General features: G+C 37.5%; 1 protein-coding gene across 2 annotated transcripts in view; it reads left to right on the top strand.

The window, feature by feature from the left end:
* The first annotated feature begins 769 nt into the window (after nucleotides 1-769).
* Nucleotides 770-23,393, top strand: part of NGEF (neuronal guanine nucleotide exchange factor) — a 64,588-nt gene continuing 41,964 nt past the window's right edge. The window contains exons 1-3 of one of the 2 annotated variants that reach the window (XM_087933026.1): nucleotides 770-956; nucleotides 11,479-11,815; nucleotides 18,910-19,039. In XM_087933026.1, coding sequence (XP_087789152.1) covers nucleotides 11,548-11,815; nucleotides 18,910-19,039 — 398 coding nt within the window. In that variant the 5' untranslated portion in view covers nucleotides 770-956; nucleotides 11,479-11,547. Of the gene's footprint in view, nucleotides 957-11,478; nucleotides 11,816-13,384; nucleotides 13,785-18,909; nucleotides 19,040-23,393 lie in introns of those variants that run through there. The other variant, XM_026701319.2, reaches the window with a different exon arrangement.

Raw genomic sequence — 23,393 nt, forward strand, 5'->3', positions numbered from 1 at the left:
TAATTGTATGGATTACTGTGCTAAACAGTAACGAAAGTTAAGCAGTAACCAAAGTTAACCAATGATGGAGGATAACTAAAAATGTGTATAAATGCAAGACTAGACTCCAGTAAAGATCATCATGATTCAGTTGTTCATGATCAGACAACTTGACTGCCTCGTCATTACAACACCTCAGCAATCCAGCCACTCCTTTAAGCATTCTACATCTTATGATTTTGAGTGAACTTGTGAGTTCCATTCATCTCTTACCCAGTTAATAGATATACTGTATTTAGTTAACCATGGCAGTGCTTAAGATCTTACTTCAGCTTTCCTTTGCTTTACCGACCTAAAAAGGTCATAAGTGCAAGGATATCTTTTCATCTTTGTCATAACTTCAAATGATTACTATATGAGGCAGTTGCTAAGCAAGGTCTTCCTATATTAGAAAAACAGTCAAATTTCATTATGTTTAATATCTCCACTTTGCCTTCATCATATATAGTAAATAGGTGAAGGAGAGAAGTGATTTGATGAATAAATTAAAAATATAGTATGCCTTCATTCTTCGCAGTCTTCACATGTCAATACAGTGGCTTTAGGTTCTCACCTAGACATTATTTCAATGGCTGATGACTAAACTCTTAAGCAGCACAAATGACACTTGGCATTTGTTTGCATTCAAATGAATAAAAGAAACCTGCTGCTTTAAATCAGGCTTGCTGTGACTCTGGAAACAAAGTAAACAGTGTCTTGGTAAAACCTTGTTCCAAACACATAAGAGTCTGACGACAGGTGCTCTGACTGAAGGTCATTGCTGTTCTCAAAAGGGATTTTTCCAGTCCAGGCCTCAGCAGTTCATTGTAAGCTCTTTAAATCACTTTAACGAGTGAACAGAATTTGCAACTGTAGATGAAAAGCTGTTTGTAGAAGATTTGGGCTGAAAGAGGAAACGGCTTAAACAGCAAAACTAGGTAAGTGAAAATGTTCTGTCTCCATTGTGGAGAAATAAAAATGGAATCTCAAGATAGCTAGGAAGAATACAAGTCTAGAAATCCAGTCTGTATCAGGGAAAGGAAGAATACAAGTCTAGAAATTCAGTCTGTGTCAGGGAAAGGAAGAATAGAAGTCTAGAAATTCAGTCTGTGTCAGGGAAAGGAAGAATACAAGTCTAGAAATTCAGTCTGTGTCAGGGAAAAGAAGAATACAAGTCTAGAAATTCAGTCTGTGTCAGGGAAAGGAAGAATAGAAGTCTAGAAATTCAGTCTGTGTCAGGGAAAGGAAGAATAGAAGTCTAGAAATTCAGTCTGTGTCAGGGAAAAGAAGAATACAAGTCTAGAAATTCAGTCTGTGTCAGGGAAAAGAAGAATACAAGTCTAGAAATTCAGTCTGTGTCAGGGAAAGGAAGAATAGAAGTCTAGAAATTCAGTCTGTGTCAGGGAAAGGAAGAATAGAAGTCTAGAAATTCAGTCTGTGTCAGGGAAAGGAAGTATACAAGTCTAGAAATCCAGTCTGTCAGGGAAAGGAAGAATAGAAGTCTAGAAATTCAGTCTGTGTCAGGGAAAGGAAGAATACAAGTCTAGAAATTTAGTCTGTGTCAGGGAAAGGAAGAATACAAGTCTAGAAATTCAGTCTGTGTCAGGGAAAGGAAGAATAGAAGTCTAGAAATTCAGTCTGTGTCAGGGAAAGGAAGAATACAAGTCTAGAAATTTAGTCTGTGTCAGGGAAAGGAAGAATACAAGTCTAGAAATTCAGTCTGTGTCAGGGAAAAGAAGCCAGTTCAAGACCTGGGATTTCCATGTTCTAGTTTTTAATCTTTTCAATATTTATTCTGTTTCTTTCCATTTTTCCCCTTACCATAGGATATTTGTTATAACAGAAAAGATGAAATGGTTGTGTGATGGCTTTTGATTGATCACGAAGGGAGTCATCCACCTAGAATAGTGTTTCTCAATCTCAGCAACTTTTAAGTTGTATAGAATTGGAATCCACATATGTTAAAGTTGATGAGATTGAGAAGTACTAACCTAGAAGGTCTTTTAAAAAGACCTCCCCCCCAAAAAAAGTTTCCCCCTATTGCGGATCTTTTGTTTGCCCAGACACAACCTCCTTCCCTTGTTCTTAAATCACCCAGTATGCTTTGACATAATTTATGAGAATACCAAGATGAGAATTCCACTTTTTTAAAAAAATAAAGAATTCCACTTTTTAAAAGAGTCAGTTTGTGTGTGTGTGTGTGTATGTGTATGCATGTGTGTGCATATGTGAAAGAAATAAAAGTTGTTCCTTTGTTATGCAACATTTTTAGTGTCTAAGAGAGGAAGACTGCATTTATGGAGAAAAGTAGTAATTTCTGAAATTGCGTGTAAGGCAAATGTGATGGTTAACAGAAGAGCAAAAATGAAAACCTCTTAAATTTATACTTTAATTGTATATTTTCATTGAACTTGGAATAACCACCCTGAATTCAGCAATCCTGTAAGTCAGCATCCTATTTTGAGGAAGCAGGTATTCCTGTATTAAAATATTATTCACTTTAAATTTGATAGGTATGAATGTGCACATATGTAAATACTGATACATTATTGAGTTAACAGGTTGGGATAAAGGCATACCGAGAACTTATTGTTCTGACAACTCTATGAATAATTTCAGTCCACACCCATTAATGTTCACATAGTTAAATAATCTGAAGTAATGCATAAAGAAATACACAACTAAAAAGGTACTCTGTTTGAAACAAAAACAGTGAAATGTTAACAGTTGCATCCATCTGCACAAAATTAGTTGATAATATTCTGGACCAGGTGGTCTAGCTTACAGCAACTCATCCAGCTGGAATGCTACCACACTTTCCATATGGAGCTATCCTTGAAGGCCATCCATACATTAAAATGCAATAGCTCATGCTGTGTTGGGCAGCCCCTGGTTTGCGCATATTTCCCAGCTGTTCCACAAATCTTAATGTCTTCCCAGGGGCAATTCAGGGTGCTGACTATCATCTTTAAAGCCCTGTATGGAATGGGGCTAGGTTATTTGTGGAATCATCCCTGAGGGTGTTCCACCAGGTTGCCTAGGGCAGGCCTGCTCTAGGTCCCTCAAATATTGCCTTCTAATAAGATCAAGCAAATGTTCTTTTCTGCAGCAGCCTGTGCCATGCCCCATGGAATACCCTTCCTTCTGGTTCAGAGACCCTCCAAACTTTCAGCCTTCTGGAATACTGGAAAAAACTAGCTCTTTTCCCCCAAGCATTGGGAAATAGTGAAGTTAAGTCCAGGGATTTTATATTGAAAAGCTTTGGTTGAGGCACCATGTTCTGGTTTTACTCTTTTTTAGGGGGGGGGGGATTATTGTTGTGAGCATACCAAAGTTGTGGCAATGAAGATGGATGGCCTTATAAATAAATATCCTATTAATTACAGTATATATTATAAATGAAATTCAGGCAGTTTAAAATAATCTGTTTTCCTTTGGAGCTCAGCCAACTCTGTGTCTTCATGTTTGCTAGAATGCTTTTGAAATGAACATGTTTAGACTTGCTTTTAAGAGACACAATGACGCTATCGTGCAGAAATCTAAAGAAGTCCTGCTTCTAAAGAAGCAGGTAACATAGCCAGCTCTTTCTCCTGTTTCTTACCCATACTTTTCCATTTTACATAGCAATGCTCATAACAAATTGCAATGATGTCAACATGACAAAACATGCACATCATGTAAAAGCTGCAGATGTATACTTGCCTCATATCTGAAGCAAATACATAAATCACAATCTGTGCATAATGATGTCATCATACATATGTCATCAGTTGCCCTTACCATGCCCTCTGCAGGTGCGATGAGCAGCTTTATGTTTGCAGCATCTTTTAATCCATCACTATTTTGTCCCTCTCTCACACGCATCACTTTCTTCTATATATCTCTTTCTGTCTGCCTGATTTCATCCATATTTCATATTTGTGAGCCTAGTTCACTGCTACAGGTCATTATGGGATAGTAGATCTGTTCAGATGTTGCCTCAGAGGATGGGGAAGTCTCCTTGGCTGAATGTGTTGGATGACTATCTGTCACAAGATGTTGTAATACTGTATTTCTCTTCTCTATAGAAGATTGAACTAAGTTCCAGTATCCTTAGCAATCCGGCAATTCAATATTTTGAACAGCAAGCAGCCCTGCCCTTTCCAAGTTGCACTAGTGACATCATTGAAGTTCTGATCTCCATGCTCATAGGAGAGTTGTCCAAACAAGAGGACTTTTGTATGTATTAAAAGGTTTCCACATGAGCTGGCCTTTATAGTTTAATTAAAGTTTTATTACCTGGTCATGTGAACTTATGTTCAGTTTCATAGAGTAGGAAGAGCAAAGCATTCAGTATTATTCCTGATTACTGTTTTTAAAAATGTTAATGGCTTAGAACTTTAGTTACAGAGGCTGTGGCTCTTGTAGCATGAGTCAGACTGCTATAAGATCAGTTGAGGAACCACCACTGCTGGCTTCAGGTGAATAATAAATTTCTGATTTTTTCTCTGAAGACTTCCTAACCAAGGGTCTTCAAACTTGGCAAGTTTAAGATTTGTGGACTCCAGTTCCCAGAATTCCTGAGCTAACATGACTGGAGGAGGAATTCTGGGAGTTGAAGTCCACAAGTCTTAAAGCTGTCAAGTTTGATCCCAAGGATCAAATAACTTCCTTCCTTCCTTCCTTCCTTCCTTCCTTCCTTCCTTCCTTCCTTCCTTCCTTCCTTCCTTCCTTCCTTCCTTCTTCAAAAAAAAAAACCTTAGATGTTTCTCAGAGATTTTCTATAAATAAGCTTTTGCTGCTTTTACCAGTGAGTCAAAGAATAATGGAATAAAAACAAGGCAGAATTCAGATATGAACTTTTTTGTGCTGAAGTTGGGCTCTATACATTTTGACTTTAAGAAAAATGTTATTCTGATACTGACATTTATTTTATTTATATAATAGAATAAGCTTTGGCAGATCTCTTACTTATAACTGGATAATACAGGAGGAATTGTTTGATGGGGGTGGGGGAAATCAGAAGGATATAATTAAATTTAGTAGATGGAAAAGAAAGAAAAATGTTATACTTTATTTAATCTAAGGCCCAACATGTTGCACTGGCTGCTGCATCTAGCTCTCAAGTCTTAAGCAAAACGTTCTCCAAGTCCCTCATATTGTCCTGAAATATCATCTGCTGACTGGACAGGGAAAGAAGTATCACTTCATAGTCTGCAGCAGTGCCCTTCATCTAGTGTAGAATAATATACTACATTTCTTTCTTTGATATTGCTAACTCTATTTCATGTTGCCAGTCAGGTATTTGTAATAATTTAGAAGTAAATTACTTATAAGTAATTTTAGTTAAGACAATTGCCCATTTGAGAGACGAAAACTTCTAAAGAAAACAAAATACATACACAATACATAAATACATAAGTGGGACTAAACCACTCTTCCCCAGCCTTGGTTGCAGAAATCAAATCTCCAAATGTTTACACAATGATGGCTGAGGAATTTTGAGAGTTAAGGCTAAGTTAAATCTTGTGGGTATTTAAATGGGGTAGAAGTTGCCTAGAATCTCTTTGAATGCCACTATCGTGCAACAATGAAGTTATGAGTCTGCATTGCTGTCTGTATGGGTCTGTGATAGAAATGCAGTCCTACAAGACCCTATAAAAATTAAAATACATTAAGTGCATTATATATTTTATATGCAGCCCAAGACAATTCCTCCTCACTGAATGCAGCCCAGGCAAGCCAAAAGTTCCCCTTGAGCAGGAGGTGGGGAACTATGGCCCTTTTATGATCTATGTACTTCAACTCAGGAAGTTGTTGGCTCAGGAATTCTGGGAGTTGAAGTTCACGGATTGTAAAAGGGCCATAGTTTCCCATCCATGCCCTAGAGCAGCGGTTCCCAACCTTTTTTTCGCCCCGCACCCCTAAAGAAATTTCACTCGAACCTCGCACCCCCTGAAATAAATAATAAATAAAAATGCCAACATATAGCCAATATCCTATTATTTACCTGGACTTTTCTCACACCCCCTGGAATATCGTCTCGCACCCCCAGGGGGTGCGAGCACCCCAGGTTGGGAACCCCTGCCCTAGAGGATAGATACCATGAGAATGGTAGAAGGGACTTGGTCCTCAGTACATAAAGTTGGCAGCATGCCAGAAATACAGGGAAGGCACACAGGCCAAGATCAGATGATATCAAAGTTACCAGATTCAGTAGAAAAATCATGTAAAATATTTTTCTGTTATGATTCATTAATTGGCTTTTTTAATCAATGACATTGCTAATATCATAACTGCTCGAAAGAGTTAATATCATTTGCTCAAGATCACTGAACGAGTAACACTGTGGAACTAAGTATGAACTTAGAGTTCTACTGATTATGTTATTCTAGTTTATTCAGCATCATAGTATTACAAATCACATTGCAAAAGATGGTAACTGCTAAAGGAATAAAATTATTTTTAAAATTATGAACTGAATTCTTATATCACAGGCCCTGCGTATACCGGTAGTTCTAGCACTAGTTAGCAGCAAATAGAATTTTCTGTATCTCTTTATTACCTTCTAGTGTTTTTCCAAAGTTCTATACCCCTCATCAGGCAGCACTAGTCTTTATTGTGTCTCTAATTACATTTGCCCCATGTGTCCACCTGCAGGAACTTGATATTGCTCATTGATGTTTGCTATGAGATTGGTAAACACCAATCCAAGTATGAATATGGCAGCCTTGAATGTTAATAGAGCATTGGAAAGAACAAAAAAACAGAAATTAGATGGGCAGTTTTAAGCTAACAGCACTGAGCAATTAGTTCCTTATTGTAAGTAAGAGGAAGGAACCTGAAATTGCTAGTACATGTTTTATGCAACTGAAAACCTAGCTATGTTTTTTTTCTTCTGTCATCAGGGTGTGGACAGGGTGATAGGTAACATAACAATTCATACTTTGAATTCTTGTAGACAGTTCCTGAAGTCCGGTGAGAATAAGCTGAAGAAAAAATATGCACAGGTGTACTAGAGAATAAGGATGAATACAATTAAAATAATGACAAACACATTTTAAATTTGAAAACATACATATGGCCTGTCCCTTTGAGAAAATAATTTACGTATTTATATTTATTGAACTATTGGACTGAGAAAATATGCGGACATGAAAAATGAGGGGGATAATTTTGCTTCTTATTTCAGTGCAAACCAACTAAATTCATACTTCCTAAATTAACATGTGAACTAGAACACAAACTTTTAGCATTCACATTTCTCCAAATTATGATAGGCAATTAATTGATTCCAGTATGAATACAAAAAAGTATGAAGTAGAAAAATAGTGTAAAGTACAACTTCATAAATAATTAAGTATATGAAAATAATTATAAATAGATTATCTAAATTTTGCGCACTTTTTAATTTATTTAATTTAAGTTATGATTTAATATAAACATTTAGCAAAGAACACTGCTATTAATAGGAATTGTGTTGTCCACCAATGTATGGGAATTGGATAGTTAGGTAGCAATTGTGAGCTGTTCCTTAAGGGAGGTAAGTGTAGTTAAGGTATCCTGGGAAATGTAGTCCATGTCACATGACCACATCTGTAATCCTAATTGGTCACTAAATTGACCCTCGATGGGTTGGGGGAGTTTTCCTCACTCTTGGCTGAATTCATGGACTCGTGGTAACTGTTCTACTTCTATCATTACAAGATGGGAGAAAAAGGATAGGAGATAAACCATCTTTTTACCATTCTGTATCCTGTACAGATGCAGATAGATAAACTCCACAAAACATCCATAACAAAGAACTTTTATTGGTTCATCAGGTATCCTCATAACTCACATTTGTGACAAAGTTCTTCTTTAATGACCAATCCTTTGCATATCTGTCTTGTAGGTAAAAAGATGGTTTATCTCCTATCCTTTTTCTCCCATCTTGTAATGATAGAAGTAGAACAGTTACCACGAGTCCATGAGTCCATGAGTTCAGCCAAGAGTGTGCACAGGATACAGAATAGGAATCAGCACTGAATGTTCAAGATAAAATCCTTATGTCTTTTTATACAAGAGTGATTAGTTTAATAGTCCAAGGAATGCTGAAGATGTATCATACTTTGATCTCAATAAATTGTATGATAAATTATGATATAACCTTATTAACAAGTTGAATAAGTATGAGCTAAACAGCATTGCAGTTCAGAGCATTTGCAACTGATTAAACATCTGCAGCTTGGAACAAAGTATTGAGAAGCAACCTCCAGGGATCAAAACTTCATCCTGTGCTATTTAGCATTTTTATAAAGAATTTGTGGAATGAAGAATGTAGGAATGTTTCCAGATTTCCAAGTGACAGCAAGCTAAGGGAATACCTTAGAGGACAAAAATCATTAATCAGAATTACCTTAATAGGTTTGAACATTGGGCCAAACCCAACAGGATGAGGTCTGTGACAAGAATAAAAACCTACATAGGAAAAACTCTAATCAGTTATAAACTTGGGAAGATTTACCATGCAGATGTGTGTGAAATTTACACGTACTATGGTAATTGTCAGGCACAAACAACTAGGTTCACATGTGAAGGTTCAAAACTACTGATTTATTGCTCAAGCCTGTGCATAGGAATCTTCTCAGACTAATAGTTTGCACCTGTATAAAACTAGATAAGGGTCAATAGTATTCAAGAGCGGGTTGGACTTCGTCCTTCTTTGACTATGTAGTAATTCTAAACTGATGCTTTGCTTGATTCCTCCCCTGACACTGCCGGTCTCTCCAACACAAAGGGACCTGTAAGCAGCAAGGGAGTGAGTGTGTTACAATAGTGCTATGACACAGACTCTATCCTTTATGTATACCCATGTGACCTTGCAGCACCAGTACGAAAAGGCAGGTGGTGCTACAATGTATATTTCATCATTTTATTGTTATAATAAATATGTCTATCTAGACGTGTACAGTATAGCAACTGAACAAGTCAGTGTAATCTTGGTCTGCAATAATTGAACCACCGAATTTTTATATGCAGGGTCTGAGATAGGCCTTGATTGCTTCCTCCAGAACTGAAGCTTAAAGTATTTGAAAGACTATATTTAACTGTACTATTGAAAGGCTATACTTAACTGTACTATTATCAGGCATTAATCATTTATGCTTGTGCCTAACAAATCTCTCAGTGAAGAGTGTGATCCTCATTTTTGTACAATTAAGATTTTTTTTTGTAAATAGTAAGAGATTCCACATGACTTGTTGAGAAGGCAGAAAATGCATCAATACACAGATGCATGGCTATTGGTTTGCAGTTAGTTTTTGGAGAATAAAACTCCATTTATTTCACTGTTAGCACCATGGAGACAACATAGATTATAAATAGAATAGGACTCAGAATATACTTATGCTTAACACTTGCTGGATGAGGATATGAACTAACAAACTATTTTTTTCTAACTTGCATCAAAATCAGGTTTGACTCACTTAATAACCATCTTCTTTCCACCAAAAGTGGAACTTTTGGTCTCACTTGTAGTTGTAAATCAAGGACTACTTGCATGAGAACCACCAATCAATATTTACTTTCAGTGACTTAGCAACTGTAAGTTTAATATAGTAATTTCTGAGGGGCAGATAATATCATGGCTCTGCTGGACATGTCCTTCGATGAGGCAGAGGCACCTAGGAAAATAGTATTGGTGTGACCCAAAGGTGCTTTTTCAAGAGGCAACTGGACTTAATGGTTTTTCTTTGAAGACGTTTTGCTTCTCATCGAAGAAGCTTCTTCAGAGAGAGCTCTCTGAAGAAGCTTTTTGGATGAGAAGCAAAACGTCTTCAAAGAAAAACCAGAAAGTCCAGTTGCCTCTTGAAAAAGCACCTTTGGGACAACCATGAGATGTATGACTGAAAATCTCCATAGACAGTCTTGGTGTTAGTGATTCAAGTAATGGTCGAACCAATGACTCAATTCTGACTGATGAAATTCTTATAAGCCCCCAGAGTGCCTTGTCTACTCCCATGATAGCATCTCCAAGTGTCAAACTCAGGTATTCTGTCCTAAGCAGAGGCGTGTGATAAAGATTTAATAGAAATAAGCAGAACTTGAGAGAGCGATTGGCCAAGAAGCAGGCCTACAGAGGAGCCAATGTTGAAGAATAAACTGCCCTAGTTGTGTATGGGGTAGAGATACAGCATGGCTGATTTCTTAGCCTTCATCCCTAAGAATGTTTCAAGCCTCAGATTGCATATTTGTGAGCCACCCAGAGTTTGTTAGAATATTGGGGTGAGATGGGTGGCAAACGAATAAATAAAAAAAAATTAAAAAGGCATTAATGGTTAATGCCTATTGTAAAGATATTAACTGTATCTGGAAGTAAAGCCTTTAAAATAAACATACATTCTAATCCTTGATACTGGGATTTTACAATTATTGCTACTAATGGTTTTGGTTAACTAGAAAAAGGTAGGGTTACCAGATATCTGAATGGGCAAAAGAGAACACTGACAAGTGGAAAGGAAGACAAACTGAGATGGGGGAGGAAGACACATTGTTTAAAACTTTCTTGGCATCTGTGATAAATACTACAGTATAAAACTGCTCCAAAAGTACTTAGACCTACATGCACATGAGATTATACTGTATTTTCCAACATCAGAAAGACTGGTTTTTCAATGGCAGGAATGTGCTGGAGGGTTAGGAGACGAACGTCTTTAGCTAGTAACTGATTAAGGTTTATTCAATTTCAGGTAGCAGAACAGGCTGGGAAAGAAAGGATAGAAATCATCTAATTAAGGTCACAAACAGGAGCTTGTTAACTTGCCTTAGCCCTTATTACAGAAGTGCTGTTGTGAAGAAAAGCTGCTCATGAAGTTGGACAATATTTAAGACTACACCTACTAGACAGAGGACATAAGGATAAAGAGGAGGATATGTTCTCCTTTTACTGGACTTCTGGTAACCCTAGTTGAAACAGACTTCCCTATTGCTTAGGCTGACTTATTGTACCAGTATATTGTATGTTATCTAAACTTGCTGGAGGAATAGAGGCACATGGAATAAGAGATAAATGCTGGGGAAACAAAATTTTGGTTTAGGATTTTAAATCTGGTTACCTGATTTTTTTTCTATCTAGCCTCTGTTTAACTGTTAAAGATAATCCTAGATCAGAAATGTGTTCTTCAAGGACCTGTGTTTGAATATTTTAAAACATTATTTGTACTGTTTTTCATTTTAAAAAAGTAAATTCTATTGAAGTTATACAGTTCATAATAATGCTGATTGTGGGATCAAGATAGTTGTGAATCATATTCAGATTAATGTTTTGAAAGTATTATGAATGACTTTCTTTCAATTAATGTATCAAACTGTTTAATGATCTTAAAGGTGTATAGAATAATAAAGAATCAAGAAGAGTATCAATTTCTAAGTTGTTATCAAGCAACAATTTATTCTTCATATAAACATACAATGTACTCTTCTTTTTTAACTCTCATGCAGAGAGATCTGATGGAATGTACGAAGCTTCCTCGTTTGCTTCCTTGTTATTAAAGAATAAAAATTGTTGCTATGGAGAAAGAAAAACTGGAAGAGGTACAAGGACACCACCATGGGAGATCAGCCAATGATATCCAGAAAGATAATCCTCCACAGTCGATATCAAGCCTGGACTTGATCTCTGATGATGATTCTGAGGCATCTGGCAGTATAACTGAGAAAGAACCAAAGACACATTACATTCCTATTCGAAGGAATTCCATATATTATCGTTCTATCAGACATCGAAAGAAAAAGAAAGCAAGGAGTACTAAAGAAGTTCAGACAGAATGTTTTGAAGGTAAGTAGCTGCCTAAGTGGATAGCCTTACTTATTTTCCCACTGAGATTGAACATTATGGATACTTATAGGAAAAGCAGGAAGAATGAGACAATGTATAAAATATAAATATACAATATAAAATAGAGTCCAACAAGGACTCTAGAATCTGGGTACCTGCCTTCAGACAGCTGTTGGGTATCAAGTTACAGTACGTCTGACCCCCCAAAAAAAGGTTTGAAAAGAGAAAGTGAAGAACGGCAAGATCTTCACAGTAGTAGATTGATAAATTTTTCTTTAAATTGAGTCTTAATTTACTTTGCCAAACCTGCCACAAAGGAAGGAAAAGAAATTACCAAAATATTTTATACAAATGAGGAAGCCTCTAATTTTAATTCAAAAGTAGAAATGGAATCATAGAAATAAATCTTCAAAAGCGTAATAAAATATAATTTTAAAAATTTGAGTGATGAGTAACTCAAATCCATATGGATTTCTGACCCTCGCCACCACAAAAATATTGTATTAGCGTTTATGTACACAATTCAGTGATTCAAAATGATTTACTTATTCATTTGTTTATATCATGCCTTTATTATTTTTATAAATAACTCAGGGTGGTCAATATAACAAATACACTTTCCTTTCCTATTTTTTCTCTAATAACAGCCCTATGAAGTGGGCTGGGCTGACAGAATGACTGGTCCAAAGTCATCCAGCCAGCTTTCATGCCTAAAGAAGGACCTGAACTCATAGTTTTCTGGTTTCTAGACTAGCACCTTCATGACTAGACCAAACTAATAATTTTGTTCCTGCCAAGAAGTTTACTCTGATGCCCACTTAAAGTCCATTATTTTCCAAAAGAGAGAGGGGGCCCCTGTAAGAAGGAGTAGTGTTTTCCCTTCCTTGGGACAGAGGTACATCTTGCTCTGTATGACAATTATGGGTAATCTCATTTGTTTAGGGACCATTAAAACGTATAATGGCTTTGAAAAAAAGTGAGTTAGGACCAGTTCTTGTGCTTACCATAGCATCCTCACAGTCATGTGAATAAAAATTTGGAAACTAGCATGTATTTACAGTGGTTGCAATGTCGCAGAGTCATCACCATTTGTGATCTTCCCAGCTAGTCCCAACAAGCAAAGTCAATGGGCAAAACTCGATTTGCTTAACAACCACATGATTCATTAAATAACTGCAGTGATTCATTTAGCAACTGCAGCAAAAAAAGATTGTAAAATTCCACTTAGCAGCTGCCTTGCTTAGCAATAGAAATTCTGGTCCCAATTATAAGTTCAAGATTTCCTCTACCATTTGTTATAAATGACCAGGCCCATTACTTATTACTACGGCATACAATGTAGATCTCTGTTTCACTGTAATATTGCAAGCAGATGGCCAAAAACTAAAATCTACTATTTAATATTCTGCTCCTGTCCTGAATATAGTTCTGGATAAAATAAGCTTTTCTGTGTGCAAGGCAAATATCTTCTCCACCTTGTCAAGGCAGTGTGCTGACAGGGTACCATACAGCTTTCCTCACTGAATCACCTGGATTCCAGAGACTTACTGCACCAAGCCTCTGACCGGCATTCAGCTGAGTCATTGTAATTGAAAACAACCCAACCCTTTGGGAGTCAAGAACTGTAGAAGAATATATTGAGGGAAAAAAGCCTGCTCTTCAGTGGATTGAGGGTTTAAACCTTGAAGTTTTGCTGTCCTGCATACTCTCTGCTGTTTCTTTGTTCACCAGTGCTTGTTCACCCAGAAGGCTGAAGAGAAATCATACATTCTCCAGAACTCCTGGCTTCATTAGGAGGCAGTGAGTCTCTGTCTTTCTGTCTCAGTTAATATTTATTTAAACTAGGGAAGAGTAAATTCCAACCTTCCAATCTCAGTGGATTACTGCCTGCCCTCATAAGACCTAAACACTTGGCCAATGGGGAATCACTCCTTGCAGCATTGGCTAAAATGAATGGACAAAAGAATGGGTGAGCTTTTTATCTTTTAGCTAATTCTTTGAGAACATTGAAATATTGTTCATTTACAAAACGGAATCAGGCTGTTATTATACCTTCTTAAGTGGCATTTGGTTTCTTTGGAGACGAGATCTGATTTTATTTGTTTCGATTTATTTTTTATGATTTATATTCACCTTTCCTGCCAGTAGGAAGCTATTTCTCTTTTTGGGGGGATGGTAGTACGAAATAATATTGTCTATTGCCAAGGTTAAATCCAAGTGAAGAATTATTGTCTTGTACCAGGAAAAATAATGAGTTTGGCACAGGGAGGGTGGAAGCTAGCTGGAATAGCATGGTTAATTGGCCACAGAATCAACTGTGTCCTAGTATCAAGGTCAAAAGGTTGCTGATTCTGGATTTACACTTTTGTTGGTGAAAAATAAGGACAAACAGGACACATACAGTGAAATTAAAATGTATTCTAGACTTATAGGATGAGATGTTGTCAGTAAATAAAATATGCACATTAGCAAACACATGTATATTTTAAAAATAGTTGAGAAAAAAACTATTTCTTTTTATTTCATAGTTTCATTTCATTTTAGTTTCATTTAAAAAGTTCATTTGAGTCTTATTACCTTATGTAACATATCCAGTGCTGCAGTCATAAGAATGAACAAACCTCTCAAGAGAATAGTAAACTTTTAAGGCACCAAACCTTGCTTGCAGAATATTGTATTCAAGTTAGAAAGGCATCAAAGAAGGCATAAAAGTGATGTGCAACAAATGACCAACAAATGTATATTTGATTGCAAAATAAACTATGTTAATAAAGGGCCCTGAAATATAAAGTGTCATGGTACATTTACCTCATGAATCAGATTAGGTTACATTTAGTGCTCATTTTAAGAAGGACAGACTTTTTCAATAATATTGTCCTGCCTAGAGTAAGGCTGCCAGGCTGCTGGTAACCAGAAGAAAAAGGCATCAAAATCAATAACAGGAGGCTTATGTATAAGATCCAAAGGAGAAGGTAGGAAAAGGTACCTGGTTCTAAAGATAGTTTCTGTGGTCAGTTCAAGGATTGGAGCGTCAGTGGAGAGGGAAGATAGGAGCATGACAGAAGACAATAATGAAGTGATTCAGAACTGAGTTCTTGTAAAGTTAGAATTGTGCCAGACATATTCCAGTTGTCAGCTGTTAAGGAAGCGTCTGTTTGTGAACATCTAGAGAAGGATTTATTTGGCTTTTGGGGAGCTGCCCACTTCCAGGTGTTGGCATGAAATGGCAATGGGAATGAGAGCAGGCAGGAACGTTAAATAGGATCAGCCTAACTTTTGCAGCTGCCATTGGAGTAATCACATGGACCAGGGACCATTTTGTCAATTTCTTTCATCTTGGTGGATGGCAGCTCTTGTGGGTTGGTGGGACAGGACAGTCTAGGGTGAGTTGCATTGAGTAGCATTGACATGAGGTTTTGCAAGATGGCAATGAATTGGTCCTCAGTAAAGGGATGTTGAGTGTGAGGCAGAAGCATCCCTGAGGCTGGTACTGGTCGGTGTTAGTATCATTGATATGTTGGGTGATATGTTGGTGCTCTTTGGCATAGGAGTAGAGAAGCTAGGCTCAGAGATGATTGGATGGTGGAAAAGGAGGGACAGACAAGGATAATGATTAGAAGAGGGGGATAAAGTGGAAGGTGGGGGATGGGCTGTTCTTGTGGAAAGTGACTTCAGTGTTTTGAATCACAACATCTTCCATTCTCTTGTAATCTTCCCCAAGGCCTGGTAATCAAGGCTGCAGAATACTGGCTCCTGACTGCTGTTGGTTAATATACAGTTAGCCTGTAATAAAATTGGCCTCACCCATGATTTAATTGTGGGCGAGATATCTGACCTTGTTTGCAACACCAAAACCTGCTTGGGTCCAGAGGGAGGGTTTCTCTCTCTAAAGTCGCCCTGCTGGGTTTTGTGTGTAGCATCAGCTGCAGAGCCAGAGTCAGGATGGCAATTTTTGCCCGAGAATCCATGTCAGATGCATTGTTCCACAGATTGTCTACTGTAAGGTCCTCTTTGTATTATTGCACTAAGGGACAAAAGGGACTGTTGCTAGCACTGATGATGTTATCTAGGTTGGGTATTAAAATGTCTGTAAGAAAACAATCAATCTCCAAGAGCACCAAGAGATGCCTCATTTAAACCCTGAGCTATAAATATTCTCCTTTACTGATATTGCATGTATAGCAGTTTTCCTGCTATATAGCAACCTCCCTAGTGGAACTGCTAGAGTCTGTGGCTTGGTTGGCATTGGAGTTCCCCAATCTTAAATTTCAAGGGGACTTCAGGAAACTATTTGCCATCCTTGGGTATAGGCCTGGCTTATGAAGTGGCTTAGCAATTCATGGTTACCATGGCAACTGTAGACCTAGCTGAAATTATATCTGGCCTAACTACAACGAAGGCCCTATAGACCACCTTGTTTTTAATCTAAAGGCACTTGGAATGGGATCTGAAACTGCTGGTGTTACCGTTAGTCCCTTGCCATGAATAGATCACTCTCTGCTGGCTCTGGAGTTCTCTGGTATTATCCCTGCCTATAGGGAAGCAGGCCCTATCGAATGTTTACCTTGGTAGGGTTCGACTGAAGCTTTAGTTGCTGCTTGGAATACAGGCAGTCAACCATTCATTTAGTGACCAAGTTATAACAATGAAAAAAGTGACTTATAACTGTTTTTCACGCTTATGACTATTGCAGTATTCCCAGTATTGCAGTATTGGTCATGTGATCAAAATTTGGATACTTGGCAACTGACTCATATTTATGACTGTTGCAGTGTCCAGAGTCCTGTGATCACTTTTTGTGACCTTCTTAACAAGCAAGGTCAATGGGGAAGCCAGATTTCACTTAACAACCATGTTACTAACTTAACAACTTCAGTAATTCATGTAACAATTGTGACAAGAAGGGTTGTAAAATGGAGAAAAAAATCACTTAACAAATGTTTCATTTAGCAACAGAAAGTTTAAGCTCAATTGTAGTTCTAAGTAAAGGATTACCAGTAATCAGGTAACTTTGGCTTTAATTCTAAGTCATGCCTACGCAGACTCTATGTCCATGGACTCCAGAAGGCTTCCTGGTTTTCAAAAGAATCCCAGGTTATGAATTGGAGTAATAGACACCAAGAATGTTGCTGGAAGAAAACAAAGAACAACACGGGAAAGAGTATTATTTAAGGATTAGCTCATGGCAAAAAGGGTAGCAAAATGTAGTTATTTCTCCACCTTTATTGAATCTGCAGAGTACCAACCAATAACGCTGTTTAGGGTAACCAGGACCTTCCTAGGTAGGGTAACCCATAAAGATTATTCTAAGCATCTGTCAGATAAAGTTGCTCAGATTCACTAAGAGCTGTACAAGTCTATGGAGTTACCAGAGGCAGTTGTCTTAGAGTTTAAACCTCATGGCCCTAACGAAATAGACATGATCTTTTTATCTGTGACTTTGTCAAACTTGCCTATTAGATCCAGGGGTGGGATTCAAATTTTTTAACAACTGGTTCTGTGGGCGTGGTGAAGTTGGTGGGCGTGGCTTGGTCATGTGACTGGGTGGACATGGCTTGGTGGTCATGTTATTGGCTGGGTGTGGCCAATATCACTCACATCGAGGCATGTGTCTCCTCACCTGGCATCTTATGACTGTGGGGATGCTGCAACAGTCGTTTTTCAGTGCCATTGTAACTTTGAATGGTCACTCCACACAAGCAAAGTACCAGCAAAGGAGGGGGGGGAAACTCCAGAGACGTTCCTGAGACAGGAAGTCTAGTCCTGCCAAGAATGTAATAAGGGTTAACGGAGAGGCAGTTTCTGTAAGCAACACCAGAATGTTTCCTTCCTGCCTTCCTTACAGGATTAGTTCAGTAATTTCTTCTAACAACCGTTCTCCAAACTGCTTAGAGTGTTAACAACCGGTTCTAGCGAATAGGTGCGAACTGGTAGAATCCCACCCCTGATTAGATCCATGTCCCTCCTGGTTGATCTCCCAGTAGAAGACAAGCAGCTGGATCCAGGAGATAAGGAATGCTTTTCATTCTGGGACAAGGAGGCCTTAATCTCCTCTCATTTTGATTGCTGTAACAAACTTTACATGGGGCTTCCCCTGAAGATCATTTGAAAGCTGTAGATGGTCCTGAAGGTTGCAGCACAGGTAGTTTATACACTAATATAATGCCTCTGCTCTGTGAGCTGCAGTAGCTCTCAATATGCTTCTAGTTACAATTCAAAGTTCTAGATACTACCTAAAAAGTTCTATAAAGCACAGGACTGGGCTATTTATGGGATTGTTTGTGTCCCAACTGTTTTACCTGCCCACTAGTTCTAGCAGGGAGGGAATACTCCAGGTCCCTTTGATCAACTAATGCCATCTTGTTGGACCTGCAGATGTACTTTCTCCCTGGCTGTATCTGCAGAGAACAGCATTACCTCCCAAGAGATCCAGATGGCTCTGGATCCCTGTTAGCCTTTTATAAAGCACTAAAAACCTGCTTGTTTCCCCAGGCAGTTAAGTGCATTCTCTTGGTGATGCGGCTTTTTATTTTGAGTTTTATTGTTTAAACCAGGGCATCATAGGTTATATATTGTGTTTATGGTTTAAATCTTTGTATGCCACTCAGAATCACTGCTGTGACATAGGCAGCTTTATAAACCATATACATTTATTTTGTCCCTACATGATAATGTAATGATGTCCTTACTTTCCATCTGAGCAAATTTGACCATGACCATCATTTCAGCTTCTGTTTCTGAGACTACTGAGGTCTACAATACATCCAATTGATAGTTTTTTCCTCTGAAAGTATCATAACGCACATTATTCTCATCCTTCTGTTCCATAAAGCAAAGAATATTGAAAGCTGAAATCGGAGGAAACCTTTCAAGCAATATAATTCTTCCTCTGAAAAGAATGAGGTCTTAAAGCTTGGGATTTTTGGAGGATAATAGCAATATGCACAGCTAAATGTACTATGTTTTCTTCAGTATTTTGGAAAATGTATAAACAAGATGCATCAGCATTGCCCACTGAACATAAGGATCATCTCTTTCTTGTTCCTCTTAATTGCAAATACTTACTTATAAACATTTTTTTCTTGAATGCAAAGGTTCACTCAGAAATGGTAATACCAAAAATGAGCTTCTGAACAAAGAGGAACTGTTGCATATATTTCATAAGAGTCTGTCTCGACACATAAAACCAAATATGACAACCACAGAAGAACAATGGTTTCAAAGGTAAGGAAAATAATATCTTATTCCCCTGAAAATACAGAAATAAAATAGAAAGAGTGACATTATTTTTATTAAATTTAAAATTAGTTAGTCAATATTCTCCTCCCATTTGATTTCTGTTTCTTTAATTTTTTTCCTCTGTTCTCTATCCTCTTAGTTTGGTTCAGTTCAGTTATTTATTTTATTTATTCTCATTAGCCAAATGAGACTCCTCCTGAAAATCAAGACTAGTCTGTTGTCTAGCAGTGCAGAGTTTCAGATGGCATTAATAACAAAGAACAAATAAAAGCCATGATGGTATAGGAATACTTTTAAAAGTACCCCTTTGGTTGGCTAGATGGACTTACAACAAATTAGCAAAGATGACAGGATTTTTTCCGCAACTTGGTGACAAGTAGGGTTGCCCACTGCAACAACTCAACCTTCTCCATTGCCTATCAACCGGTTAATCTGCCTGCTTGCCCATCCCTGTATAAGATAAGAAGGTAGAATTTCATTGTGCCTGCTGACTGCCTAGGTCAGGACAGAAGTGGGCAATCCAAGGTGGTTTCCAAAGTGTGCAGGGCCAAAATATTTGTCCCAATTCTGAAACTGTGTGGAAAAGGATTCAAGGAATATCACAGATGTCTTTAAGTTCTACAAAAAGTTTTAAAGGGCTGATTTTCCTCCAATTGAAAAAGTTTGAAGAGAATATAATATTTTTAAAAAACCACCTCCCAAAAAGGACACTTTTTAAATCCTGACCACTGCAATAATTTCTGAATTCAACTCAATGGTTTTTTAAGCACAAAAAGAATTGCAAATTTGTTGGCTTAGGGGTCGCAATATCAGAAGCAAAACATATTTTAACTTCAATCACTTAATATTGAAATTCAGATATTGCTCCAAATTTTCATAGAGAATCAGAATCCTCACTTTCCTCACAGAAAGCCTTCCACTGGTCTCAAACCTAACCACCAAAGCAGGAAGAACTCTGACAGAAAATGTTGAGTGATACCAGCCACTAAGGTGTCAGGATAAAACAGACATGTGCTAGTAGAAAAGGTGAGGAAAACACAGGGATGGGGTGGGGAGGAGTTGTTACTCCTGAGAACATAGCACATAACACAAAAAAGTTGTATAAGACAGTGACCAGCTGCTGGAGAAGAGAAAGAATACAGGTACTCCTCAATTTACAACAGTTTGTTCAGTAACCATAAAAATGGACCATTTGAAAGAGATATATGCATGATATTAGACTTATTTTTCATCTGGATCATAATAAGATTTCATTTGAGAAAATTGAAGACCTAAAAGGATGGCTATTCAGTTATTTATTTTTGTCTTCCATTTGTTGCATTCAGTACAGAGAGATAAATAGTTCGGCCTCAGCTAGTATGCCAAGATAAATTAAATTGTGAAAGTTTATATAAGCGTTCAAAATGGAACCAAGCCTCAGTTTCACATCTGGGTTTGAAAGAAAACTTTGGATACATGAAATGTACTGAAACCAGTCACTGAAGTAACCACATTGTGGATAAATTAGAACCCATTATTGATGATCTAAAGCAATTTTTAGACAATTATTTCAAAAGCATTCATAAGATACCATCATATTGTCTCCAGAAGAGTGTAGGAAAGAGAGCTTGCCCTTTGACATGAAAGGAAGGAATATCGACAGGAGTTCCAGGGAAGGTAGGGTATGGATAATTCTTAGATAGATTATGAGAGGCTTAAGATTTCATGCATTGCAAATGTAAGGGTGACACCCATTCCTTTTACATGAATATAGGCTCGCTGAGTGCCTAAGCAGAGTAATGGATTAGATTAGGACAATAAAGAGAGATTTAGGGCTTGTCTTCATGTCCCATTAACTGTGACATAAATATGCCCTGGTAATGGTTCATTAATGCCATTTCCTTAGGATCTTGCCTGAAGGCACTGATTTCCAGAGGCACCTGTTTGTTGGATTCCTGACCATTTTCTAAACCAGGTCTTAAATGTGCTTCATGTACATGCAGTTTTGATTTTTTTTTTTAAAGTGCTAAACAGGGATACCTGCCCAGGAGTCACAAAAAGGCAAATGACAAAATTCTGTGTTGAGACATACAATGCACTATCCTGCCCCGTTTTATATGTACATCATCACATCATATATGAAAAATTTATGACACTATGATGCTGCTTTCATCAAAATGAGAGAGCTAGTACAAGGTGCATTTAAGGAAAGAGAACAGAATAGGCTGCCAGCTGTTTGTGGCTTGCTATGTCCCCACTGAGTGAATTACAACTTTTGCACTGCTTCGGCAAAAGAGGCAGTCCTTCTTACCATTTTTTATTGCTTTGGTTGATGGAATGCTATTTAGCTTACTTTTTTCCAGCCTCATGGTCCTTCATGGATCTACCAATTATAGGGACAGAACTGGATTCACTGAATAGTTCTATCCCCAGAATAGTTCTATCACCTCCTTGCAACAGTGTTTGAAAATGAGGCACACTCATTATTGATCTCTTCCTCCAGCATCACTTCTGTTAGATCGGGTAGATCGGTCCCATAGAGACGCAAGACCAACAGTGAACAGTCAGCTCTTTATTGAGTATACAGTTCTGTACAAAACCTGCGCTTCACGGCAGCTCTTCATATAGGAGCTGTCTGCAGCGCGGCAGCCAATGACAGCGCTTTGAATCTCCCGTGATCGGCTCGGCCAATCACGGTTGATTTTAAGCGCACCAATCATGGACGTTTAGTTATCCAATCAGGTTGCGGTTCGTGAGGACCAATCAGATTTCAGGATTTGGAGTATTCTAATACAGAACAACTTCCATGTTAGCAACCTCTTAGATGAGCAATTTCTGGACATAAATTTAGAGCTAGACCTGTATTGTAGCCTGCCTAACAGGTCTGGCCAAAATGTCAGCTTTTTCATGAGAACTATTATTATATAGTTAAAGAAGCTGACCATTGTTTGAATAGGAATATCCCTTGTTCCCCAAATTTATTTGATGTAAAACAAAGCAAGCAAGTTTAATTGTTGAGTTGTAAAACATAGAACCCTATTCAGAAATTATATTTTGCAACTTTGCTTAATTTTTTTCCAAATAGACATACCATTATTATTTTCATCTGTAAGAAATATGACTACAACATTCATTAACCAAATGCCAAACTAGTGATATCATCTTGCTCTTCTCTCTGAAATCCTTTTAAGCATTGCCAGAATTTTTAAGGGAAAAAAGTCTTCATATAATGCATTCTTTCTCAAATGCATATATAAAATGGCCCCAACTCAATTTTATACTGCACCTGTTCAACTCAGATGAAGTTTGTGCCAGATGAAGTGTAACAGAATAATTGTAATCTAAAATTTCTAACATGGAATATATTTAAACCCTCCAACCTAATTTAAATAGCTGTGGAAGAATAATTATAAGCATTCATTTGAAAAATAGCACAATAAAAGCAAAGCAATGCTTGAAAAATATCTGTGAAGTAAAAAGGATATTAAGGAGGTTCACCCTGTCCACCGACTCTCTTGGAGAAACATATAAGAGAGGTCCATAGACTCTCTCTCAATTCCAAATCTGTATGTAATAATCACATATAACTTTAAACTCTGTCAGAAATTATTCTAGTATATTTAGACAGCATGATGAAACAGTTTGTCTATAAACATTAATACATGTCAAGAATTCCACATGTGGTGGAAGAAGTTGGCCAAATCAGAATCCCCTCTCATATAAGGATCATAATATGTATGTATCACTGTATGTGTTGAGTAAAGGAACACATGCTATAACATGTTTCTGCCATAATTATAACTGTGTAGCCATGACACGCATCAATATTGGGAAAGGGTTAGCTGTATAGTTCCACAATTTCCCTCCAATGTTCTCTAAAGGTTGTATGGGTTAAAGGAGTTGTCATCTGCACCTCTCTTTTACCTAAATCCAATTCCGGAAGGATTTCATCCACTCTTTTCCAGGGAACTATCTCTGCAGAACTGGTAAATCTATGGAACAAATAATGTCAAAAAGAAAATGGGAGTAATTACTAGAATTCTAATATCCCAGTAATAGATGTGTCTTTATGTAGTTTATATCTGGATGCCTCCACGTTGATGGAAAAGAGTGGATTCAATTCTTAATTTTCATTGTATAAAAATAAATGCCTAATATGTGCTAAAATAAGGAATAAATGAAAATAACTCCCCTTCTATACTGCAGCACGTAAAAAAATTAAGAAAATGAATATAATAATTGCACTGCTGGATCTGATCTAAAAGCCATATAGTCTGTCATCTCAATACCTCTGAGAAACATAAAAGGAAATTGGTTGAGACCATGGAGAATCTCTCTAACACAAAAAATGGAGAACACA

This window comes from Pseudonaja textilis, chromosome 4 (genome assembly GCF_049901715.1).
Source record: "Pseudonaja textilis isolate UNSWEBS1 chromosome 4, rPseTex1.2, whole genome shotgun sequence".
NCBI classification, from domain to species: Eukaryota; Metazoa; Chordata; class Lepidosauria; order Squamata; family Elapidae; genus Pseudonaja; species Pseudonaja textilis.